This window comes from Epinephelus fuscoguttatus, linkage group LG20, assembly GCF_011397635.1.
Source record: "Epinephelus fuscoguttatus linkage group LG20, E.fuscoguttatus.final_Chr_v1".
NCBI lineage: Eukaryota > Metazoa > Chordata > Actinopteri > Perciformes > Serranidae > Epinephelus > Epinephelus fuscoguttatus.
This window is the reverse complement of record NC_064771.1, coordinates 12,656,901-12,677,951: the sequence shown is the minus strand read 5'-3', so window position 1 is coordinate 12,677,951 and position 21,051 is coordinate 12,656,901. Positions and strand designations below refer to the sequence as shown.

General features: G+C 40.7%; 1 protein-coding gene across 1 annotated transcript in view; it reads right to left on the bottom strand.

The window, feature by feature from the left end:
- The window catches only part of mapk8b (mitogen-activated protein kinase 8b), a 46,925-nt gene extending 32,983 nt beyond the window's left edge, over positions 1-13,942 (bottom strand). The window contains 2 exon segments of the mRNA XM_049563014.1: positions 1,167-1,342; positions 13,631-13,942. Coding sequence (XP_049418971.1) covers positions 1,167-1,288 — 122 coding nt within the window. The 5' untranslated portion in view covers positions 1,289-1,342; positions 13,631-13,942.
- Positions 13,943-21,051: the final 7,109 nt, after the last annotated feature.

Here is a 21,051-nt window from a genome sequence, read left to right as displayed (position 1 = left end):
ATTTACAGTACTGTAGAGAATGTGCTATATATCGCAGTATAAAAACATTGTGAAAGATCTTTACTGAATGTTATCCATATTGCTAAGTCCTAGGAGGAACAAAAAATCTGAGACACCTTGCAACATTACAATGTTGTTATATTTGACTGTATTTTACTGTACATGGGTTTTTAATTTTTCTGGTCACTCACCATGTTTCTGTTTAGTAACACTGTTACAATAGAAAGCTGGTAAGTTCCCCTATGTGATGGAGCTGTGACAATATGCGGATTCCACGACAAACATTTATATATCTTTTTAACAAAAATCTTGAGGATCCCTCACAGTTAGAGCTGACGTAAGAGAAGCATGTTGGATGTTGATATTTGACCAACAATTCCTCACATAACGAAAAGCCTTGACTGATCCTCATGTGTATCACTTTCTGGGCATCCCCTACCTGGTATGAGGACCAGAGAAGATTGATGACAGCAAAGAACGTAAAGGAGCTCATCCTACTTTGCTCATGTTACAACAACTGGACCAGGATTATCTGGAACTTCCCCTTTTGGCCATTAATAAATAAAAATGATCGTCTAATCAATCCACTGGAATGATGAATATGTAAACAATGCCATCATGGCACAAGTGATATGATATCATTACATACAGGAGCTAATCCTCACATGGACTTGAGTGATCCTGGGGTTCAGATTCAAATTTATTTCAGCATCCACATTCCCTGTACTCCTCTCACTTCTATAGAAATCCACAGGGAACACAACACCACACTGCACTGTCAACAAATACTACATTATGCATCAATTTCTGTGTTGTATGCAACTTATGCTGATATTGTAACGTCTAATCTCATCAGCTTTCAAAGCCGACAGCTGGCAAAGTCTGAGCGCTGCATCAGTAGCTTTCATCAAATGTTCCCTCAACTGACAGTTCCTATATGGAACATTTACTTCTGCAGTTTCACCCCTTTCTGACTGATAAATAAAGATTGTTTTAGACATGTGAGACTTTTTTTTCAGGGCTTACAAACACATCTCACAGAGTTTGTCTAACTAGGAAAACACCAGCCACCAATAAAGACCATGAAGTGCAGTTTATTTTGTTGAAATACTATTTCAAAGATCAAGACATCTTTTTAAATATTAGAATTTCTTTCTTTGACTCACCAGACAATTCCCTGTGCTCCGGATCCGATGGGTCTGAGGTTCTGGTAGCGCTTTAAAACCATAAAAGTTGAATCGCCCACATCTATACTGTAGTACTCCTTTTCACGCTTGTTCCGGTTCATGGTGAAGCCTTGGACGAACGCTATGACTGGGCATTCAAGTGGAGCTCGCAAGACCTGCAGTGCGTAAAGAGAAAGAGAGGTTGTCATTTTTTCAGCACTTTTCAACATCTGATTTCACACTTTTCTTCAAGCTGCCAAAACATCCACACAAAACTAAACAGGGATTTCCAAAACACTGATAAGGCATTCTTTATATACTTTATGCTTTCCAATTGGTAAAAATGTGACTTTGTCAATTTCGTCAGAAAATGCAGGTGAACTACTATTCTTGTCAGTGTGGGATAATATCATTCATTTTCGATAACAACTATTTTATAAGGGTAAATTTGGAGTGAATCATGATTGAATTTTGTAACAAATGTCTCTAATTGTGGCAGTGTCAAACTCTGTCCATCACTCCAGCATGAGTGCCAAAAACTGCACTTCCTCAAATGGCCACTTGAGGCTGGCGAGTCAATCCCCAAAGGTTGACTGTTAAAATGCCCAATTTAACAGCAGAAATAAACATGTTTACAGCCTGGGATGAAAAACAGATTTGGTCTCTATAGCTGATTTCCCCATTTATGACAGCAGTCAGGGGGTGAATTTTTATTTAACTCGCCTGTTTAAATGTTATCAAAGCTTAAAGCTACGCATAATTGAGGATGAGGCTGCTTTGAGTCACAGATGGGTGCCGTCCGTTGACAAGTCGCTACCATGGTGACAACATTGTTTTGGCAAAGTTACCATGGCGTAGCACCAGATTCAGAATGTAGGCATAGCTGTAGCTGTCACTATTTCAGTTCATTAAAGTTAACTGGAACATTTTGCTTGCCTAAAAAAAATCTTGTTCAGCTTTTGGTTGTAACTTAAAGACCCTCTAAGGGTTTTCCTGTAAGTACATTTTGTTTTAATGGTTCCACTAGTGAAAATTAGCAATACAATTACCATTATCACAAGCCTCATCATCACCATCATGGTTTTAAAAAGAGACATGACGGATGTGACATGTAACACAACGTCAGCCTCTAGTTAAACATATAACATAAGCATCAGCAGCACTTTCTAAACAACAACTATGGCAGTAAAGATTATTTACTGTTCCTGCTATATGGCAGCTGATCTCGTCCTCTGTTTGGACGGTAAGGAGCTCCTGGACCTCACTGTTTTCCAAATTGGCTTCAGCCACTGTTCTTCTTTGAGTTAGCTGCTAACTGCTATCAGCTACTTTTGAAATCTCCCACGATGGATCGCACGCATAGCACGTCATCAAAACGTCATACCCATGCCACCCATGATCCCGTCCTGCCGATTGTCCCATTATACAGACATTGCTTCGGCGCTGTTACAACCTCTGATGCTGGCTTAAAGATGAGACAACTCTGTCGCTGTTGTACCTTTTATACAGGACAACGAGGCAGCATAATGGCATCAAATTTACGTCTTGAAGAGGCAGTGTAAAAGGGGCTACAGTTAACCATAGCGGTATTGTAAATGTACCATGATAACCAGGCTAGCAGCTAGCGGAAAGGGCTAGCTCCACCCTCTCATCCAAATAAGGTCACATTTCTGGCTACAAAAAGCCAAGATGGGAACAGCCAAAATGCCAAACTCTAGGCCTCAAAAATGAGTACACAAACCAATAGGTGACTGGCCATTATTAGTCTATGCTCCAGTATCTAAGCCAGTAAAACAACAGCCAATGACACTTTAAGGAGCTGCTCCTACTGTAGATGCATCCACCAACCCCAGGCAGTCTGGCTTAGAAACAGCTTATTTCCTTTGCCACTTCACTCAGTTAATTCAATTAAACACTCCTGGGGTTGGTATTATGTGGAGACCTCATGTAATTAATGTGAACACCCTTATCTGCATTTCTCAAGTGCAAACAAGTTATATTTATTCAATAAAGAATTGTCAAGTCTCCAGTAGCAATCAACCCCACTAAAGTGCAGATATGCTGCTCATGTGTGCAGTGGTACAGTATAAATCTCCTCTTACTGGCGCTTCATCAGCTATAATGACTACTATATAAAACCCAAAGGTCTGTGCGATGGAGTGATGATCCAGGCAGAGAGACACAGAGGAAGCTGGGTTTCATGCTGCGTCTGAAGATGACAAATCATTAGTGGAATCTGGGACATTGTGCTGAGGGGTTCAGCGTTGCGATGATAGCTGTAAGTTCCACAGACCATGACCTGACCTCTGGGTTTCTCTGACCACTAACTACCACTAACCCACCCCTCTTCCTTTCAGTATCCGTGAGCTGACGAGGTTTGCCTTCTTCTTTCTCTCCTCTCCTCTACAATCATCTTCCTACTCGGGTACCCAGCTCTTGAAACGTTCTCTCATTTCCTCCATTTTGCTTTCTCTTATATTTGCAGGGCTGAAGTCATGACCACCTTGACTGCATCCGACTAAATTCAGAGACCAGGTTCGGACTAGATCTGACCAGAGGAAGGTAGAAACCAAGTCAAGACCCAGACTAAATCAATTAAAAACCCTGTTCAAAGATCAATGAACAGATTAGTTGCTTGCGCTGTTCTGACACACACTCGTTGGTGAGAAGTCTCACTATTGAAGGTTTTTAGATCCACTAGAAGTCAAATCAAATCCCAAAAGTCTCTAAAATAAAGACCAATACACCAGGAACGATATCTTTACACTGAACTCAAACGCTACTCGTCTTCCCCTGTGCCTCCTCCCTTATACTTGTGTTTAATCCCCTCTGTTTCTTCCTATCTTTGTCTTCTCTCCTTTCACCTGCCTCTTGCAATACAATCTTCCCTCTCCTGCTGGAGAACCTTGTCGACAGTCTGCAGCTAAGCCACGCTGTGCAGATGCACAGGGATAAATCAAAGGTTCACAAAAGAGCCTGAGCTCAGTTATTTTATCTTACAGCAAGAGACATACTGCTGAATGTTTGGAAAAAACAACAACAATGTATACTTGAGCAAACACTCACACTTGCAGGTATAGAAGCACAAACATATCATGACACTTCAATAAAATGAAAAACTTACGAAACAAATTCACTTAAAGAAGTATTTCACTGCTGGAGAGCTGGTCTTTTCATAACACAAGGCCATCTATGCAGTAGAAAGATGTAAATACTTCTAATCTGGTGCTACATGACTGGAGAAAACAGCTATCACAATGCACTGCACCACACTGGATCATAAAAAGCTCCTGCAGGTGGGTAACGTCACACAAGCTTGGCCACTTTGACACAGGAAACAATACAGCTGCCAGCTGGTAACAAACAATTTTGAATAACAGTTAAACAGTAAGTTAAAAAATGTTTCTGAAAACATTTAAGGTGAGAAATTAGCAATGAACGCAGTAACAGAATCTTGGTTCATATTAGGGATGTGACAGTTAACTAGGGGTGGGGGAAAAAAAAATATCAATTTTTAGATACATCGAGATTCTGACTTGAACGATGCGAGCATCGATTTGGAAAACTCATAATTGATTTTAATTTTATTTTTATATTTATTTTTCAAATTACTGTAACTCCTTGACCATTCGCGCTATTGACGTAATTCCAACGGATTCTGAAAGCTGAGAAGCAGAGCTTTCCAGTGATATATGATATACACGGTATACGGTAAAGACGTCATTAACTGTGGAGGAGGGGAGGGAAGTGAGCACAGCAGGAGAAGAGTGACAGTTGACGAGGAGAGTGCAGGTTTGAGTGATTTAGCGGTGTTTTGGTGAGTTTTAGCGGAGTTTTGGTGGCGTTTTCTTTGTAAATAATATTTAGTGTTGTAAATAATAGTATTTGTGGTTTTTTGAAAGCTTTTGTGTTTTTTATGCTGTGTTTTTGAGTGTTTTCGTTGTGTTTTCACCATAGTTCGTAGCAGGGTATGAAATTAACAAAATATTTTGGGGGCAATTTTGGCTCCCATGGTCTAAAAAATGGGGGCATTTTCAAAATGTTTGGGGGCCATCAAAAAATTGTAATTATGTTCTAACAATAAGCACATGAAAAGCAAAACCAACTAAGATAGTGTCTTCACTCTTCAGTAGAAACCACTAAAAAATAAAATAAATAATGGGTTACATAAAGTTATGGTTGTAAAATATCACTCAGATTTCCTGTAATTCAACCAGTTTAAATGTGATGATTTAACCATTAATCTACTGATAGCAGTACTAAATTCCTTAGATGCAATCCTGGAAGTAAGTTAATTTAAAATTTAACATTCATTCTACCTTAATTTTTCATTAATTTGTCTTTGTGTAAACACAGATCACCCAAGAAATGGTTAATTTATACTTATTGTACAGCAAAGCCCCCTCCCCTTCTTTGTCAGATTACTCTCACGTAATCAGTGCAAGCTCGTTGATTATGTCTGGAAAATGAGTTGTAGATGCGACGGTAAATTAATTTAATGAAAATAAAATTACACTTTAATGTCAGATTGTAATACTGTTAAAAATATAAATTCATATAGTTGTTTCGAAAATTTGGGGGCAATTTTGTCCCCCGGAACATGGCTTTTGGGGGCATTCTTGGCTAAATTGCGGGCCAAATGGCCCGTGGCCCTTGCTAATTTCTGACACTGGTTCGTAGTTTTGCCACCATTCGTCTTTTTTTTTTTTTTTTTTTTTTTTAAACAATAGTTTGTGTTTTTATAGTTCATAGATAGTTATAGTCAGTTATAGTTTTGTAAATACTGGAGGAGAAATGTCGAGGAGGTCGACGAGGGACAGGAGAGTCCCGTTGAGATTTGTGGATGAGGAGGATGGACCGGTGGAGTGTAATCATCTCAACCACAGTAAGTAATACAGTTTGTATGCACTGGATATGTATTCCCAGCTTTATTACAATATTGTTTTTCAATATCTAGTGTAAATTTTCTTATTGGCTTATTTCACAATCAAGAATCGTTTTATAATCGAAATCGTTGCCCTCGGAATTGGAATTGAATCGAAACGAATCTTGAGGTGTCTAGAGATTCCCACCCCTACAGTTAGCTGTTGATCAACTAACTACCAAGTATATTGTTGGGCAGTTACATGTCGATCTGTAGGTTAATTTTGCTACTCTTCTATTTACTGCACTGTTCACCACCCAGGACTGGTAGGAGCTAGCTAGCTATCAGCTGTCCTCATTTAACGATAACTGCTAGTAACACCATCCCAACCCAACAGCATTGCTATTAGAAACATTGTTCTCATGCTCAGTCTCCCCCTAGGTTGCCCTGTGAGTAAGCGGCTTTATTATAAGCCTCAAAACTTCTTTAGCATTGGTATCACTGTAAGCTCTGTTGGCACTGTTAGCAGTGTCAGCACTGCATAGTTAGCACAGTTAACGATGCTAAAGGAGTTTTGCGGCCTAAAATGGCGCTTACTCTGGAGGGAGAATGGGGGGGGGGGGGGGCACAATGTTTCTGCAGCATCGTGTCCCACCACCAGAACAATGATGTCACTGCTAGCTAGTTAACATTAGCTTCTGGCCAGCAGGGATCGGAGGGTTAGCAGTGGGCACTATCTTTCCACACAATAACGGAGCTAGCTGTCTGTCTGTCCGTCGGCAAAGCCAACAGAAAATAAAAGGGAAGACAATTTACTTCACAAAACATTAAAGTTTCTCCACCTAAATGGATAGCGCTTTGAAATGCAACGCTAAAGCTTACTGGGGCAATGGACTGCCAGAATAGGGAAGGCCACTTGTATTTAAAAAATTAACAGGTTAGTTACTGGTGAGTGTCAGCCTATTGAAAGCAAACATACTCAAAACTGCCATCCATAGTTGATATTCTACTGGCACTCTCTAGTTCTACAGTTTCATTTTAGTTTTTTCAGAATCTGTTTTTACACTACAGGAAACAGTATGGCTCTCACTTCCTGTTCACAAACTCTCATATTACAGCCAAACATTACACTAAAATATGTTTCTGCAGGCATTTTAGGCGAGAAACAGGAAATTACAGTAACATAATCTTGGTTTGTATGGGCTGATACAATGTAGGTTTGAAAATGGGCAATGTATCCCTTTAAACACACCCTAACCCAACCAGTCATGTTCTGAGGTGCTTCACCTGACCCATATCCAACATTAACCCCAATCAGTTATCTCAGCTGCACCTAACCAGAACCCTACCTAAACCCAAACCCCACCTGTGGAGAGAAACACTATTCTAAGGGGGACGTGGCTTTCACCCAAGTTGATTTTGGAAAACAAACTGGCACATGTAACTTAGGCCAACTTAATCATCTTATTATTAAGATTATTTTTTAGACGTTTCTGCTTAATCGACAGTAAGAGAGACAGACAGGAGAGGCAGAGAAGATGCCACGCAGCAAAGGGCCCAGCCATGACTTGAACCCATGCCGCTGTTCTAAAGACTCAGCCTCAACGGTATGCACTTTACCCGGTGACCTACCGGGGTGCGCGTAAGCCAATGTGACATGACGGCTCTGTGCGGCATGTAACAAAATACCACATGTACAAACAAGATCGTAAATAATACAGACTAATGAAAAGTTATTTTACACAGCCTGTCATGGCTGCATCCAAAATGACAAGGCTCTTCAGTGACTTTGCAAAGACTGACAAGCTGTAAAAAGATGAAATAACAGTTTCAAGTATCTCCAGCACCTGCTGCTGTTTGATTATCACCTGATAGAGATTCAACACCTTACCTACCACCTCACATGCTGCCTGCACGCCTTTTATCCTGTTGTCCCTGGCTGCTATTTGAAAAATGGCGAGCCATGTCGTTAGTAAACTGAATAGTTCGATGTATGTCATGCAGGCGACTAGAAAGAAATTGCAAGGAAATGTCTGAGTCTCACTGTGTTCAGCTTTTGTAGCTCCTGAGCAGTCCGGCTTACAGGATGTGATACTGTGGGTATAACGTCATTGGACACCTGTTTCAGTTTTAAAAATCCCCATTGCTACATGAAACTAGTCTTGCATAGCCAAATATATCTCAACACTTTGTTACACCGCTGTGCGTGAAACAACAACCTCTGAGCTAGAAACCCCTGCGATAAAAAGTAATTTTATGTTTTACGCCACATTTTCTTCAGCAGGGATTTAGCCGTTTTAATGCCAGGGCTCAACTCCCCACGAGCAAACGTTCCACCGAAACAAGTTCTCTTCTGACACTGATTTGCAAAGGTACTGTTGCTGCATCCTGGGTTTAGTGCCACCCAAGATAACTGTGATTGGTTTAAAGAAATACAAACAACCCAGAGCGTATTTTTTTTCCCTAAGTGCGGAATTTGATGGGTTGAGCCAGACCTTTCTCGAGCTCTGGCACAGCGCGAGATAGGTCTGGCTATGCGAGGCTAGCTCCTCAGTAAGAATGTGAGCCACAGGATGTTTGAAACCACCACTAGCGGTCACCGAAGTAAGGAATTTTCTTCAGTAGGCTAAATGCAGAGCGCAACAATGGATCATTTTAGGCTTAATTTAGACCTAACAAAGCAAAATCTGTTCATGTGTTTACTTTCCAACTGCAGCAAAGCTGCAAGAATATATTTACATGAATATGACTGCTATAACAACCCTGATATATCATGGTCTCTCATCCCTATATTTCCATGTTATTCAGTCTGATGTTGCATATCATCCAATCTTTACACTGATCCACCGAGCAGCAAAAAATGTCAGCTTCATTTGCCAGTGGTATCTGGATGCAAAGGGACCAGAAATAATATGTAAGCGACTTCTATAGTGCTTTTCAGAAAATGTCATTCGGTAAATCAAATATAAGCCGCAGAGGAGAGAGAGTATGTACTCACATCATGTTCTACCAGGCCTATTTAAACACTGCAGAATATGTCTGAGCTGCTGTTAGTCTTCAGCGTGTAGCGTGACATGATTTTCTCTCCCGTTTTGAAAAACGGAGCAGCACATATCAGGGTGACTGTGAGAAAGGAGGATCTGTGGCTGCATGTGGAAACGGGGCTGAGAGATATGACAGTGTGTGTCAGGCTGTCAACCCAATTCAACTGTTAGGCCTAGTAGGCAGAGAATCGCATGTGTGTGTGCCCCTCCCATCACACACTTACACAGCCAGGGCTGCACGCCATAAAGAATGAATGAATGAAATATGTTAGCTCAGTAAATAAGTGGGTTCTGCATCTTTACACAGAGATACAACAAAGCAAAAGACAAACCAATAAGTCGTTTCATCTATCTGGCCACATGACACCTTCAAGGGTCAAAGTTCATTCAGATCTCTTGATAATCCTTATCAAAATCACATTGAGGCATCAAAGTTGCAGCTTTATCACAGCTCTCCCACCAACCACTGCTGACACAGTTGTCGCCTTCCATTGTAAATCACTGACTGTGACAAAATAATATCTGTGACAACCAGACAGAAAAGAACAGATAACTGTGTCAGAAAGTGTCAGATATGGCTTCTGTGGAAGTGAACACACATTCATCTTGGCAATCCTGCCCAGATTTACACTGGTCTCTCTCCTCACCGCTGTCCATCACACTGTCTCTCCTGGGAGTCAACCTGTCTCTCATCTGCTATCACGGGTCTGCTCCTGTTCACTCCGAACGCAGCAACTTCACTGTCCAGATTCTTTTATCAATGTGGTTGGAGTTATGTGGGTCCACCTGCAATTTGGGAGATAGATTGTATCTTTGAATCACTCACATTCAGCCGAAGTAATGGCTGCTGATAAGAGCTCATAAGGGCACAGTCTGTGACGAACATTGCTAGCAATAAAGGCACTATGCCACATTTCTGACTATCTGGAGGGACAATTTGGGGGTATTTACACTCAAACTCCCTGCAGTTTGAACCCTATTTTAGGTAATGTGCTAATCACAAAAGACGACACAACAATGAGGAATATTTTATGCAACCAAATTGCCACCATCTAAACAAAAAAATAAACAAGCAAAAGAAAACAAGATAAACTGAAAGACAAAAACTCGGAACAAAATTCAACATTCAGACATGCAGTCAGCTGTTATGTGAGGGTCTGAAATATGACCACTAGAGGAGAGTCACTCATGCCAGGGAATTTGGGCTCAACATAGGTGATCTCCTATCAGGTGAAAAAAGCATCTCTCCTGTTCTGCAACAATCAAAGACATGCTAAAAATGACATTTTTCTGTCTTGTACATTAAAAAATGCAATCCTTTCAATTATAGTCGGACTATATGAAAGCTGATCACTACAGAAAACGTCCTTGATAAGAAATTTGATATTTAAATATACTGTTGATAAGTTACATTAGTTGACAACGTATTAACAACCAAGCTCATCACAGAAATGAATCTATGTGAGGTAACAGCACATCAGTGGTAGGGTAACACCAACCTGCTACCACTAGGGGTTGAAATACGAAGCCAACTCAGAAGTGCCAAAAACTGCAGTTCTTCGAATGGCCACCAGAGGCTGGCTCCACGAGCAAAGCTATTAAGGCATTAGTCAAGTTATGCATGATCAAGAGCGTGGGCACTTTCAGTGGCAGGTGGATGCTGTGTGCTGGCAAGTCACCACCTGGCGACAACACTGATTAGGCAACGTAACCATGACGTAACCCCTGATTAGGCATAGCCGTCGCTATTTCAGTGCGTTTTAACTTCATGAAAGTTAATTAATAACATTCTGATCACCTAAAAATGTATCGTTCAGTGTTTAGTTGTAAATAAAAGACATTCTTAGGAGTTACATATTTTTTTCCAGTTAGTACATTTTGTTTTAATGGATTTTAGCTTGTTTTCTGCTGGCAAAAAGTTGCATTAGCATTATCACTGTTAACTGTGACTGTAAATGCACCTCATAAGTGCTATATTGTAGGTAACTAGACTTGCTTGCATTTCTAAAAGACGTTTCGCCTCTCATCCAAGTTGAGAGGCGAAACAGCTGAGAAGCGATGCGTCTTCAAGAAACGCAAGCAAGTCCAGGTACAGACGATAACGCACTTGTGATTACCACGACCTGGATGACTGAGAATCTTCACCGACATGTAAATGCACCATGCTAACCAAGCAAGCAGCTAGACTAAAGGTTAGCTCCACCTTCTAGTCCAAATATGGTCACCTTTGGCTCCAAAAATCCAAGAAGATGTTGGCCAAAATGCCAAACTCCAGGCTTCAGAATGAAGTCCACAAACCAATGGGTGATGTCACATACTTCGGCTACTTAAAGCCCCATTTGGCCATGCAGTGGATGAGAGAATACCTTACAAAGTTCTATCCAATGAAGCACGCAGAGTGCAAGCACACCGTCTCCAACACCAGCTAATACACCTATCCACTGGAGCATGCAGCAAGACTCAGAGAAACACCCCCATAACAAACAGTTACATTACTATATGCTTTCCACCCCCTTAATAAACAACTCACACATGCTGTTGCTTTTTTTAATGGCAAAAGACAGACATGGTGCTGATATGCAACACGTGCTATCTTTTCTGACTGACATGACTGTAGATCATTGTTTGTTTTTGTACATTGATTATTCCCAATAGATTTTCTGTTTTCAGCGCAGACAATGCTTCATCATATTTTAGCTTCTAAATCTATTAAAGCTTAAGGGAATCTCTAACAAGAGGACTAGTGACTGAAATTGATGCTATGTATACAAATGTGGACTGTTGTGGAAAAAAAAGACAGCAATTTTTTTTTCTGTCATGTTGCTCAGCTGCATAATTATTATTGTTATATAGACCAAACTGTGCTTGTAATCCTTACAACAAGCATTATTTGAGCAGGTTTACATGAGGTGTAAGCACAAAGTACATTTGCACAAGGATAAAAACAACAACTAATGAAATATCACATCTTGCAGAAGAGGATTTGAACATGATCCAAAGGTGTGGAAAGACACGAGAGAGTGGTGACTCCTTCTCAAGGAAACTGTCTTAGCACTCACCCATGACTGTTTGAACTGTTGCACACTGTTGTTTTATTTTGTCAGGGCTGGTCTTGGCTGTCAGCTTAGAGTGGAGCAAGCAGCACATGCCACAGTGTGGCCTGTCTTCATATCAAATATTGACTAAACCTACCAAGGCAATTTATGGTATGCACCTGTGAGCAGTATAAGCTGACCTGTTTATAGAGTTTTTAAACAAAAAGGCACTCATTCTGTGTAATATTAGCACAGAGGAGCTAAGAAATCAAAAGCCAACCTTGATACTGTTAACACCATGATTTATCTGTTGAGAAATATTATAATGATATAATATTAACATATAATTAAGCCGCAAATCTGTCAGCATCAACCAATAGGACTCTCAGATATGAATGTGGGCTTGTTATGTGTTAGCCAGCACTCATAATCTCATCTCTGCGGGCAACCTTTCGCTTTTGGTGCAGGAATCAGATTTCTTGGTGCTTTTGGCTGACCACTGCTGTTCTCTTGGCAGGTTGCTTAGAAAACCTCGCTAGCAATGTGCAGTGCAGTCCGGGAGCTACATCACCCCGAATGTGACTGCAGGAACATGTTAGATAGATAGTATAACAAACAAGACACACACAAGCTGCAACCTGACTAACCTACCTTTGATCAGACAATTCTAATAAACCAGATTGAGAGATTAATGATGATGGATTGCAAAACTTCACATTTGATCCCCTGGCTTGATAAGATATACTACTTTACTGTTAAGACATGCTCACCATTTGATTGTTACAACAAAGATGATTATGCAATTGCCAAGGAGGAATATTCCCATTCACCTTTCAGTGTGCAGGTCAGTGAGGCCATTAGCACATCACATAAATCACATAAAGACCACATCAACAGACAGACTGCAGCCATGCATATAGCCACATATTGATATCCCATCTGCCCACTGTTGTTATCGAATTAACAGAGATGCTGCTACAGCATAATAGCCAGAGTAAACCCACCTCTGCTCAGTTCACAGTGCAGGAACTGAGCACCTTACAGGCTAACAGAAACATGCAAGATCATATCACAGCAGTACATATCAGTGTTAGCGAAAAACAGGGTGTATTCAAAGGCGTCAGTAAGTGATTTCTGTTTACATGGAAGATGTTATCGTCTTTCGGTGACCACACACTGGAGGTCACAGCGCTTTACTTGAATCTTTCACTACTCCCATGACCGGTAACACCACCCACAGTTCACAGTTTACAGTGGAAGCGGTGCTAATGTGTGTGTAGCCCTGACATGGATAGGTTACAGCAGTGTGCTTCCCAGTGTAGCCACTCAGTCTGGTTGCCTTTTCCCAGTTAGGCCAGACCTGTCCTGCCTGCTGTGGTGGTCACCGTGTACATTGTAGTAACACCTATTTACAGTAACGTGTGTGTGACCCGAACTGGTCTGCTCCCATCCCCCAACTGTTGACAAATAACACGTCAAACATGTCTGATAGGAAGATAAAAATCCATATGTCGAGCTCACCCCTCTCCGGTTAATTCCACCAGTGTCGACCCGCAGTCGCCGTTGCTGCCTGCTGGAGACACAACCCGGACGTTTCTCTTTTTTTTAAAGGAGAAAAACAGCTCTTTAATCCCTTTTTCCTCCGGATACACTCCCGTTTCCCTCACACTAACAGGCCGGGATCATCGCAGAATACATGTGTAGCTTCTACGTAACCTAATCTTTGTGCTTCCGTGACACAAGCAGTTTCTGCCATTTCATACCAACGTCGTCGAAACCTTGCGATGTTTCCTCGGCTGCACAATGAGGACCAGGGGGACGTTCAAGACCGCCTGCGCGTTCCCGGCAGCCGCTCCGGGAAGCGGAAGCGACGATTTCGCAACGTTTTCAAATGACACCGCATACAGCGTGAATGTACTGCTATTTTACAGAAATTTACAGGTGTATTCATATAATTTGACATAAAATAAATACACAGAAAGTATTTAGAATAAATATTTAGATAGCATTTTTTCAGTACATTTCTCACAGACATTTACCATTGACAGTTACTACTACCAAAGAAAACTGTTTCAACTCACATTTTTATATACACTAGTTTTAATAAAGTAGAGGTTGGCTAATGTAGCCTGTAACTTATTTAGATAAAAAACATAAATTATTGCGAAATACAAATGCCCAATTATATGTGGTAGATACATCAAGAGGTACGGAAGCGTATTGCTGCCACAGCAGGAAAAAAATCATGGATCAGTTATAGCGTGAAAAGTTTATTATTCTAACAAGAAGTTTTTCACGTTATAAAAATATAGTTTTTGGTTAAAACCTGATAAGTTATATTGTAAAACGTGAAAAGTTTCATGATATAACAATATAGTTTCATGTTATCTGTGTTTTGGGCCATGTTGATGTCTGTTCATTGCAAATAGCCAAATGTCAAATCACAACCGGAGGATATGGGTGCACCTCCCAAGACCAAATATTGCATTGTAATGTGGAACTTTTAATGTCCTTACAGTATAAATTATCATGTTTTAACGTGAAAATATCTTACTATCTTACTATATAATGACTCTGTCTGTGTCTCTGTTCCATGTTTTTCTCCTCACTGACTTGGTGAATCCATGTGAAATTTGGCACAGTGGTAGAGGGTCATGGGAGGATGCGAATGAAGCAATATTACATCACTTGGCCAAAGAGGGCGCTATAGCAACCGATTGAAATTGCAAACTTTGAATGGGCATATCTCATGCCCCGTATGTCGTAGAGACATGAAACTTTGCACAGAGATGCCTCTCCTCATGAGGAACAAATTTGCCTCAAGAACCCATAACTTCCGGTAATGTAGATTTTCTGCCATTTTAAATTTTTTGAAAAACACTTCAAATCGATCTCTTCCTAGGAAGTTTGACCGATCTGCATGAAACTCGATGAACATAATCTAGGGACCAATATCTAAAGTTCCCTCTTGGCAAAAGTTGGAAAACTTACTAAAACTGAGCTTCTATAAGGCAATGAATATTGCGGAGGGCGTGGCTCATCACATAAAGGTGTATAACATCTCAAGGGTTTCACCGATCACCAGGCAACTTTGTAGGCATATGACCACACATAATCTGAGGGGACCCCTCCATTATTGACCCCATCAAACAAAATGGGGGCACTAGAGAGCTAATTTCGTATCTCAGCCTAACCGCTATATCGATTTTTACTAAACTTGGTAGATATGTAGAACAGACACCTCAAGGTGACTGGAGAAATTTAACTCTAATTGGCAACTGGGTGGCGCTATAACAACAGAAAAATGCTTAAAAATGGCTAAAATGCGACCGATCGCTGTGGCTCCCCCTGTGGACCAATGTTTTGGTTTTTTTTTTTCAAATTTTTGGTATGACTAAGTCATGGTATGGTATGCTGTACATAATCACGGAAACTGTCAGTGTGTCATTCTGTCAGTCAGTCATTCTGTCTGTCCCATGTTTTTCTACTCACTGACGTGGTCAATCTATGTGAAACTGCACATAGGCATTGAGGAGTGGCATAGGTAGAAGGTGACAAAGCTACCAATGGGTATGGACTAGTATTGTTATAATGTGAAAAACTTAACAATAAACTTTTCGTGTTATAACTTAATACTGACCCATTATTTTTTTCCTGCTGTGGCAGCAATACGCTTTCGTAGAGGAAACAAAAACTCAAAATAATATCCTTTCTCTTTCCAAACTATTTCTCCCCAGACATAACTGAGCTCAGTATAACATCAATCTGAGATTATGACCATTTTCTTATGGGATATTTTTTTAATTCCTCTCTTGAGAAATAGCTTTCTTCTTGTCTCAGCCTGATCATAATGTAAGATCTTACAATGCTCTTTTTCCTCTCTCACTGCAGTCATTTTTATTTGTCTGAAATACTCAGCTCTTGCGATAACAGTAGTATCCAAAGGTAAACTTGATTGGCTCATAAATGTGTCTACTCAATTTCAGAAATTTGTTTCAGTGATCAAATCTAAGTCTCAACTCTGTATTTTATTTGATGTCAGAGTTAAGAAACCTCTAAAAAGCCTATTAGCACTGCAAAAGAACTCCTGCTCCTGCATCATCTAGAGTTTTATTGCAACTTTATGTATTTCAAGAGCTGTAATGGGCAGATTATGAAACAATGGGCCCTGGGCACAGATATGCAAAAGGCCTCACCACCTCCACTACATGGGAGCAAGACACAGACTCTGTGGTGGCTTTGCCCCTTTTTGTTGTTGTAGCTGTTTTGTGTCTTTCTTTACTTCTTATGGATCTTTTATAATTTTGTGTCTCTTTGACATTGTTTTGTGTCTTTTCTGGTTCCTTTGCACTGTTTGTGGTGTTTTTGTGGTAGTTTTGCATATCTGTGCCCAGGGGCCCGTTATTTGATAATCTGCCCCTCCATATATTACCCAAGCAATTCAGTTCTATGCCACTGTATGCTATATACCATACTAGCTAGTAGCCCAGTCCATAGGGACTTGGGTTGGGAACTGGGGGGTCGCCTGTTCAAGTCCCCGTCTGGACCAAATATGGAGCGTGGACTGGTAGCTGGAGAGGTGCCAGTTCACCTCCTGGGCACTGCCAAGGTGCCCTTGAGTAAGGCACCGAACCCCCAACTGCTCGGGACGCCTGACCAAGGCAGCCCCCTCACTCTGACATCTCTCCACTTTGTGCATGTATAGGTCCTGTTTGTGGACCTGATCTGTGTGTGACAAAAGAGTGAAAAAAATTGAATTTCCTCTCAGGGGGATTAATAAATTATAAAAAAAAATGAAAGCTAGCTAGAGTTACTAGTTACATTCAGATTTAGATTTTACATTAAAACATTTGGACCAAACCTAACCAAATGCAATGCATTATCAAAGAAAGTAAGGCTTATAATGGAGTACAGTGTCCTAAAACATGATTTGTCAGTAATTTGAAATCCTACATAAATCATTTAATCAGCACTGTCCTCCTGATGCTTTCCAGCACCATTTTGTGAGAATTCAGCACCCAGATAAGCATACTAGATTAAGTGTATCTAATTAGGTCAATCAATCATTTCAATCACTCAGTTCTAACCCTTATGACAGCTACTGCTCAAGACAGGAGGTCACGTGCACTGCCTGTATAACCTTCACATTTCCTCCACACGTCAGCGTGTTTATCGTTTCCTGGGCCGTAAAGGACAGAGACGTAAATCCAGACTAAGTTACAAGCCCCCTCTTGATGATGTGGCTGAGGACGAAGTGGTGGGTCAGCATTTCATATGTTTACAAGTATGTGGACAAGAAAATACTGCAAATAACTGGGACGTAGTTGCACACAAAACAGCAAAAAAAGGAATAAGAAGAGTACCCTTTAGAGGCCCCCATTACCGTAACCTTTGAGGGTGTCAGTTAATAAGACTTTATAGTCTTAGACCACTCCTGACCTACTTATACTCAACTATATGTCCTTAAGTATTTTACATTTTACACCACATCTAAATACAATTTTCAGAATAACACCTTTACTGGTGTTACCTGTCCACATTTGACATTTAATATGGCTCTATGTAATTTTACATAGGTCAGTTAGTTTTTTCTCACTATTATTTAGTAAAATTTGAATGCTTTTTCAACCCTGGTAGAGCGAGCCTGTAGCATATCTTCCATGACATCTGCTTACTCACCGAGCCATGTGCATTGACCAATCAACTTAATCTATGTAAGGCCCTAATAGAAAGTGGGACAATTAATGTGTTAGTTGTGGCTGAAACATCAGATTACCACAGTGCCGCCTACAATGGCCTGGTCCTTTGCTGCCCCATCTGCCGTTAGCTTGCCCTGCAAATCCAATTATGTTCTTAAGTCCCCCAGTCTAAAAATAGTCGAAAATAATGCAAAACACAGAAACAGCACGTCATTAGTTGTGAGTGCGGAGCAAATGATGTTACGGAGCTGATGTGTCCTCTGTGTGGAGACGATTGATCTGTCCTGGGGGGAAATGACGGAGTGTGACAAGCTGCCATGACAGATAGGAGCACTCGGACGAGGGAGAAATGGGTGCAATGGCAGCAGAGGATGCATAGGGGGAAGAAGGATTAGGTCCAGAGTGACGGATGTCTGAAGGAACTTAAGAAGAATCTTTTCAGATACCAGATGAAATAAGGTAGGCTGCATAATGTGTGAGAATGTTTCTAACCACCTGCAGGCCTGAAATGTGTGTATGCAGACACAGTGCTGGTTAAGCATGAGGTACATGATTCTTTATGCTGCTGCTGTAGCATCACAACCTCCATCTGAGATGTAGGAAATTAAATGAGACTGACTGAGTTTAGGGTTGCTCCTGTGTAAAGCATCAAACTCACACAGAGTAAGTAAGAAGCAAAGAGCCTGTGTGATCAGCCATCTTTCTCTTGATAAATTACCTGCAATATTTTGTTATAATTACTTTTATTTATATATATCTACAGAAATGTGATTTTAAAAAGCATTTAATTAACAATAATTTTCACTCAACAAATTTTGAAATGTCGCAGTAGAAAAAGCTCAAGGTGTAAATAATAAAAGTAATGACGCTGCTCACGGTGACACTTTAATAAAACAGAGCCATCATTAATGTTATTAGTAACACCTGTGTTTCTCCTGCTTTGACGAGTGAAAATGTCTGCTGTGAAAAAGATATTCACTAATTGCTGTCGACACTTCACCCCAGGTTGTCTTGGGTGAATTGAAAGTACACATAACCTGATTAACAGAGCCGGGTTACTTGGCAATCTCCCATGTCACCAGACATGTGTCTGACAGAGTTTTATTTCTGTTTGTGTGCCAGAAAGGCTACAGAGTGAAATGGCTGCAAAGCAGTGTGTCGAAACAGCACAAATCCCAGCAGTTGTACATTCAATTAAAGTAATATAATTTATAATTAAGATAAAGACGTGAAGTCATTACACCAACAAAATTCTTCCCTCCTCCTAGCCTCCTGTGCCTTTTCATTTCCTCTTACTCTATCACACTCCAATCCACCACACCCATTAATGCTCCCTCTATATTTCCTATAGGAAGCTCCACCACTGGGAATAAGATGATTATAATAAGACGCTTCCTGAAAGCAACATCCGCATGTTAATCTGAATGAAAACTCAGGTTACTGCAGTTACTGAGAGCCATGCTAATACTTCAGTGTTATGTAAATCTGTTTATCACGGTAGCCATTTTTTCACATCTATGGTACTGTTAGTTTTAACAACTGAATACTACAAACCTCAGTGGACTGCTGCAAGAAAATCATGAGTCAAAAGTTGTCTTTTTGCCATTGAGAGGACAAATATGTTCGAAGTGAGAGCGACTAACCTACATTTTGCCTGCCATCTTCTGTCCCCCATTATGAAAGAGTTATGTCAGTTTGCTACTCTTCCTGTTTTGTGATGTAAAACAATCCTTCAGCCTTGACTGAACAGACTGAATTGGTCCAAAGTAACACACTACAGTATATGGAATCTAATCTAACAAAACAAACAAACAAACCAAAAAAAAACACATACTGCACAAGTGTATTGTGTCCTTTTCAAGCTTTGAAAACTAAAACTGCAGACTAATTTGGTAAAGTAAAAACCTGAAGCTCTCCATTCTGCAGGATTTTATGTGAAACTACACGTTGCTTTATTTCGATAGGAAAGAGTTAAGGTATTCTTAGCAATAAACAGAAGTGTTGGATTTGTTTCCTATTAGATCTAATTCCACTAAACCCTAAGCTTGTCTGTCTCAAACTCTGACCTCTGGCCTTTAAACGTTCGCTGTGTCTGAAGTACTTAGTAGTGGGATTCCAGCCCGTGAGGTCATCCAGACTGGTTGTTAAGAAATGGCACGAACATTTCACTTAGCACAACTACTCCTGTGATGCACCATGGTATATAACAGTTATAAGGTGCTTATCTAAAGTCAGTGTATTACCTACAATAGATGGTGATCGGCACATGATCGGCTGCTGTGGACGTCGGCAACAACAAAACATATTTTAGCTGCCCTTTCTGATGAGGAACTGAAGCCATTATCTATGCTCAAAGCCAGACTCCACTGACAAAAACAGTAATTTTACCTTGCAGAATACGCAAGTTTCTGGTCTACCGCTGCATCGATGGGTTTGTTTGCTTGTGTTCTTGTGTGAGTTTGGTGTTTTAAAGATTAGTTTGGCTTTATCGAAGTCACACAATAACACTAACTAACTAACCAATCAAGGCAGCGGTAGACCAGCAACTCCCATGTTCTGTGAGGTAAAATTACCATTTTTGTCAATGGAGTCTAGTGCCTTCGAAGAAACCTTAGACAATGGCTTCAATTACCTGCTGGAGAGGGCTGTGTGATGGCAAGGTAAAGTGGTGAAATACCGAGGGGTAGCTGGGCTCCAAAGGGAGGCTGGGCCCAGCCTTAGAGGTAGGGTAAGGAGCTTGGACATCCGCAGAGAGCTTGGGGTAGAGCCGCTGCTCCTTTGCATCAAAAGGGGCCAGTTGAGATGGTTTTTGCAACTGATCAGGATGCCTCCTGGGCGCCTCCCTTTAGAGGTGTTCGGGGTATGTCCGACTGGCAGGATGCCCCGTGACAAACTCAGAACACGCTCAAGGGATTATATATCTCGTCTGGTCTGAGAACGCCTTGGGACCCCTCAGGAGGATCTGAAAAGCGTTGCTGGAGAGAGGGATGTCTGGATTACTTTGCTCAGCCTGCTGCCCCCGCACCTGGGCTTTGGATAAGCAGTTGAAATGGATAGATGGATGGAGTACTAAATATTCTAAATATAGCAGACAACAAAAATACAGCAGTATATTGCTTAGCTTCTGTCTGACATCGGCTGTAGGTAGTGCACTAACTATGGACATGTTCATCATTCAACCCCACATCAAAAGTCTGAACTAACTCTCAAACAGATATTATTCAAAAAAAACAAAACAAAAAA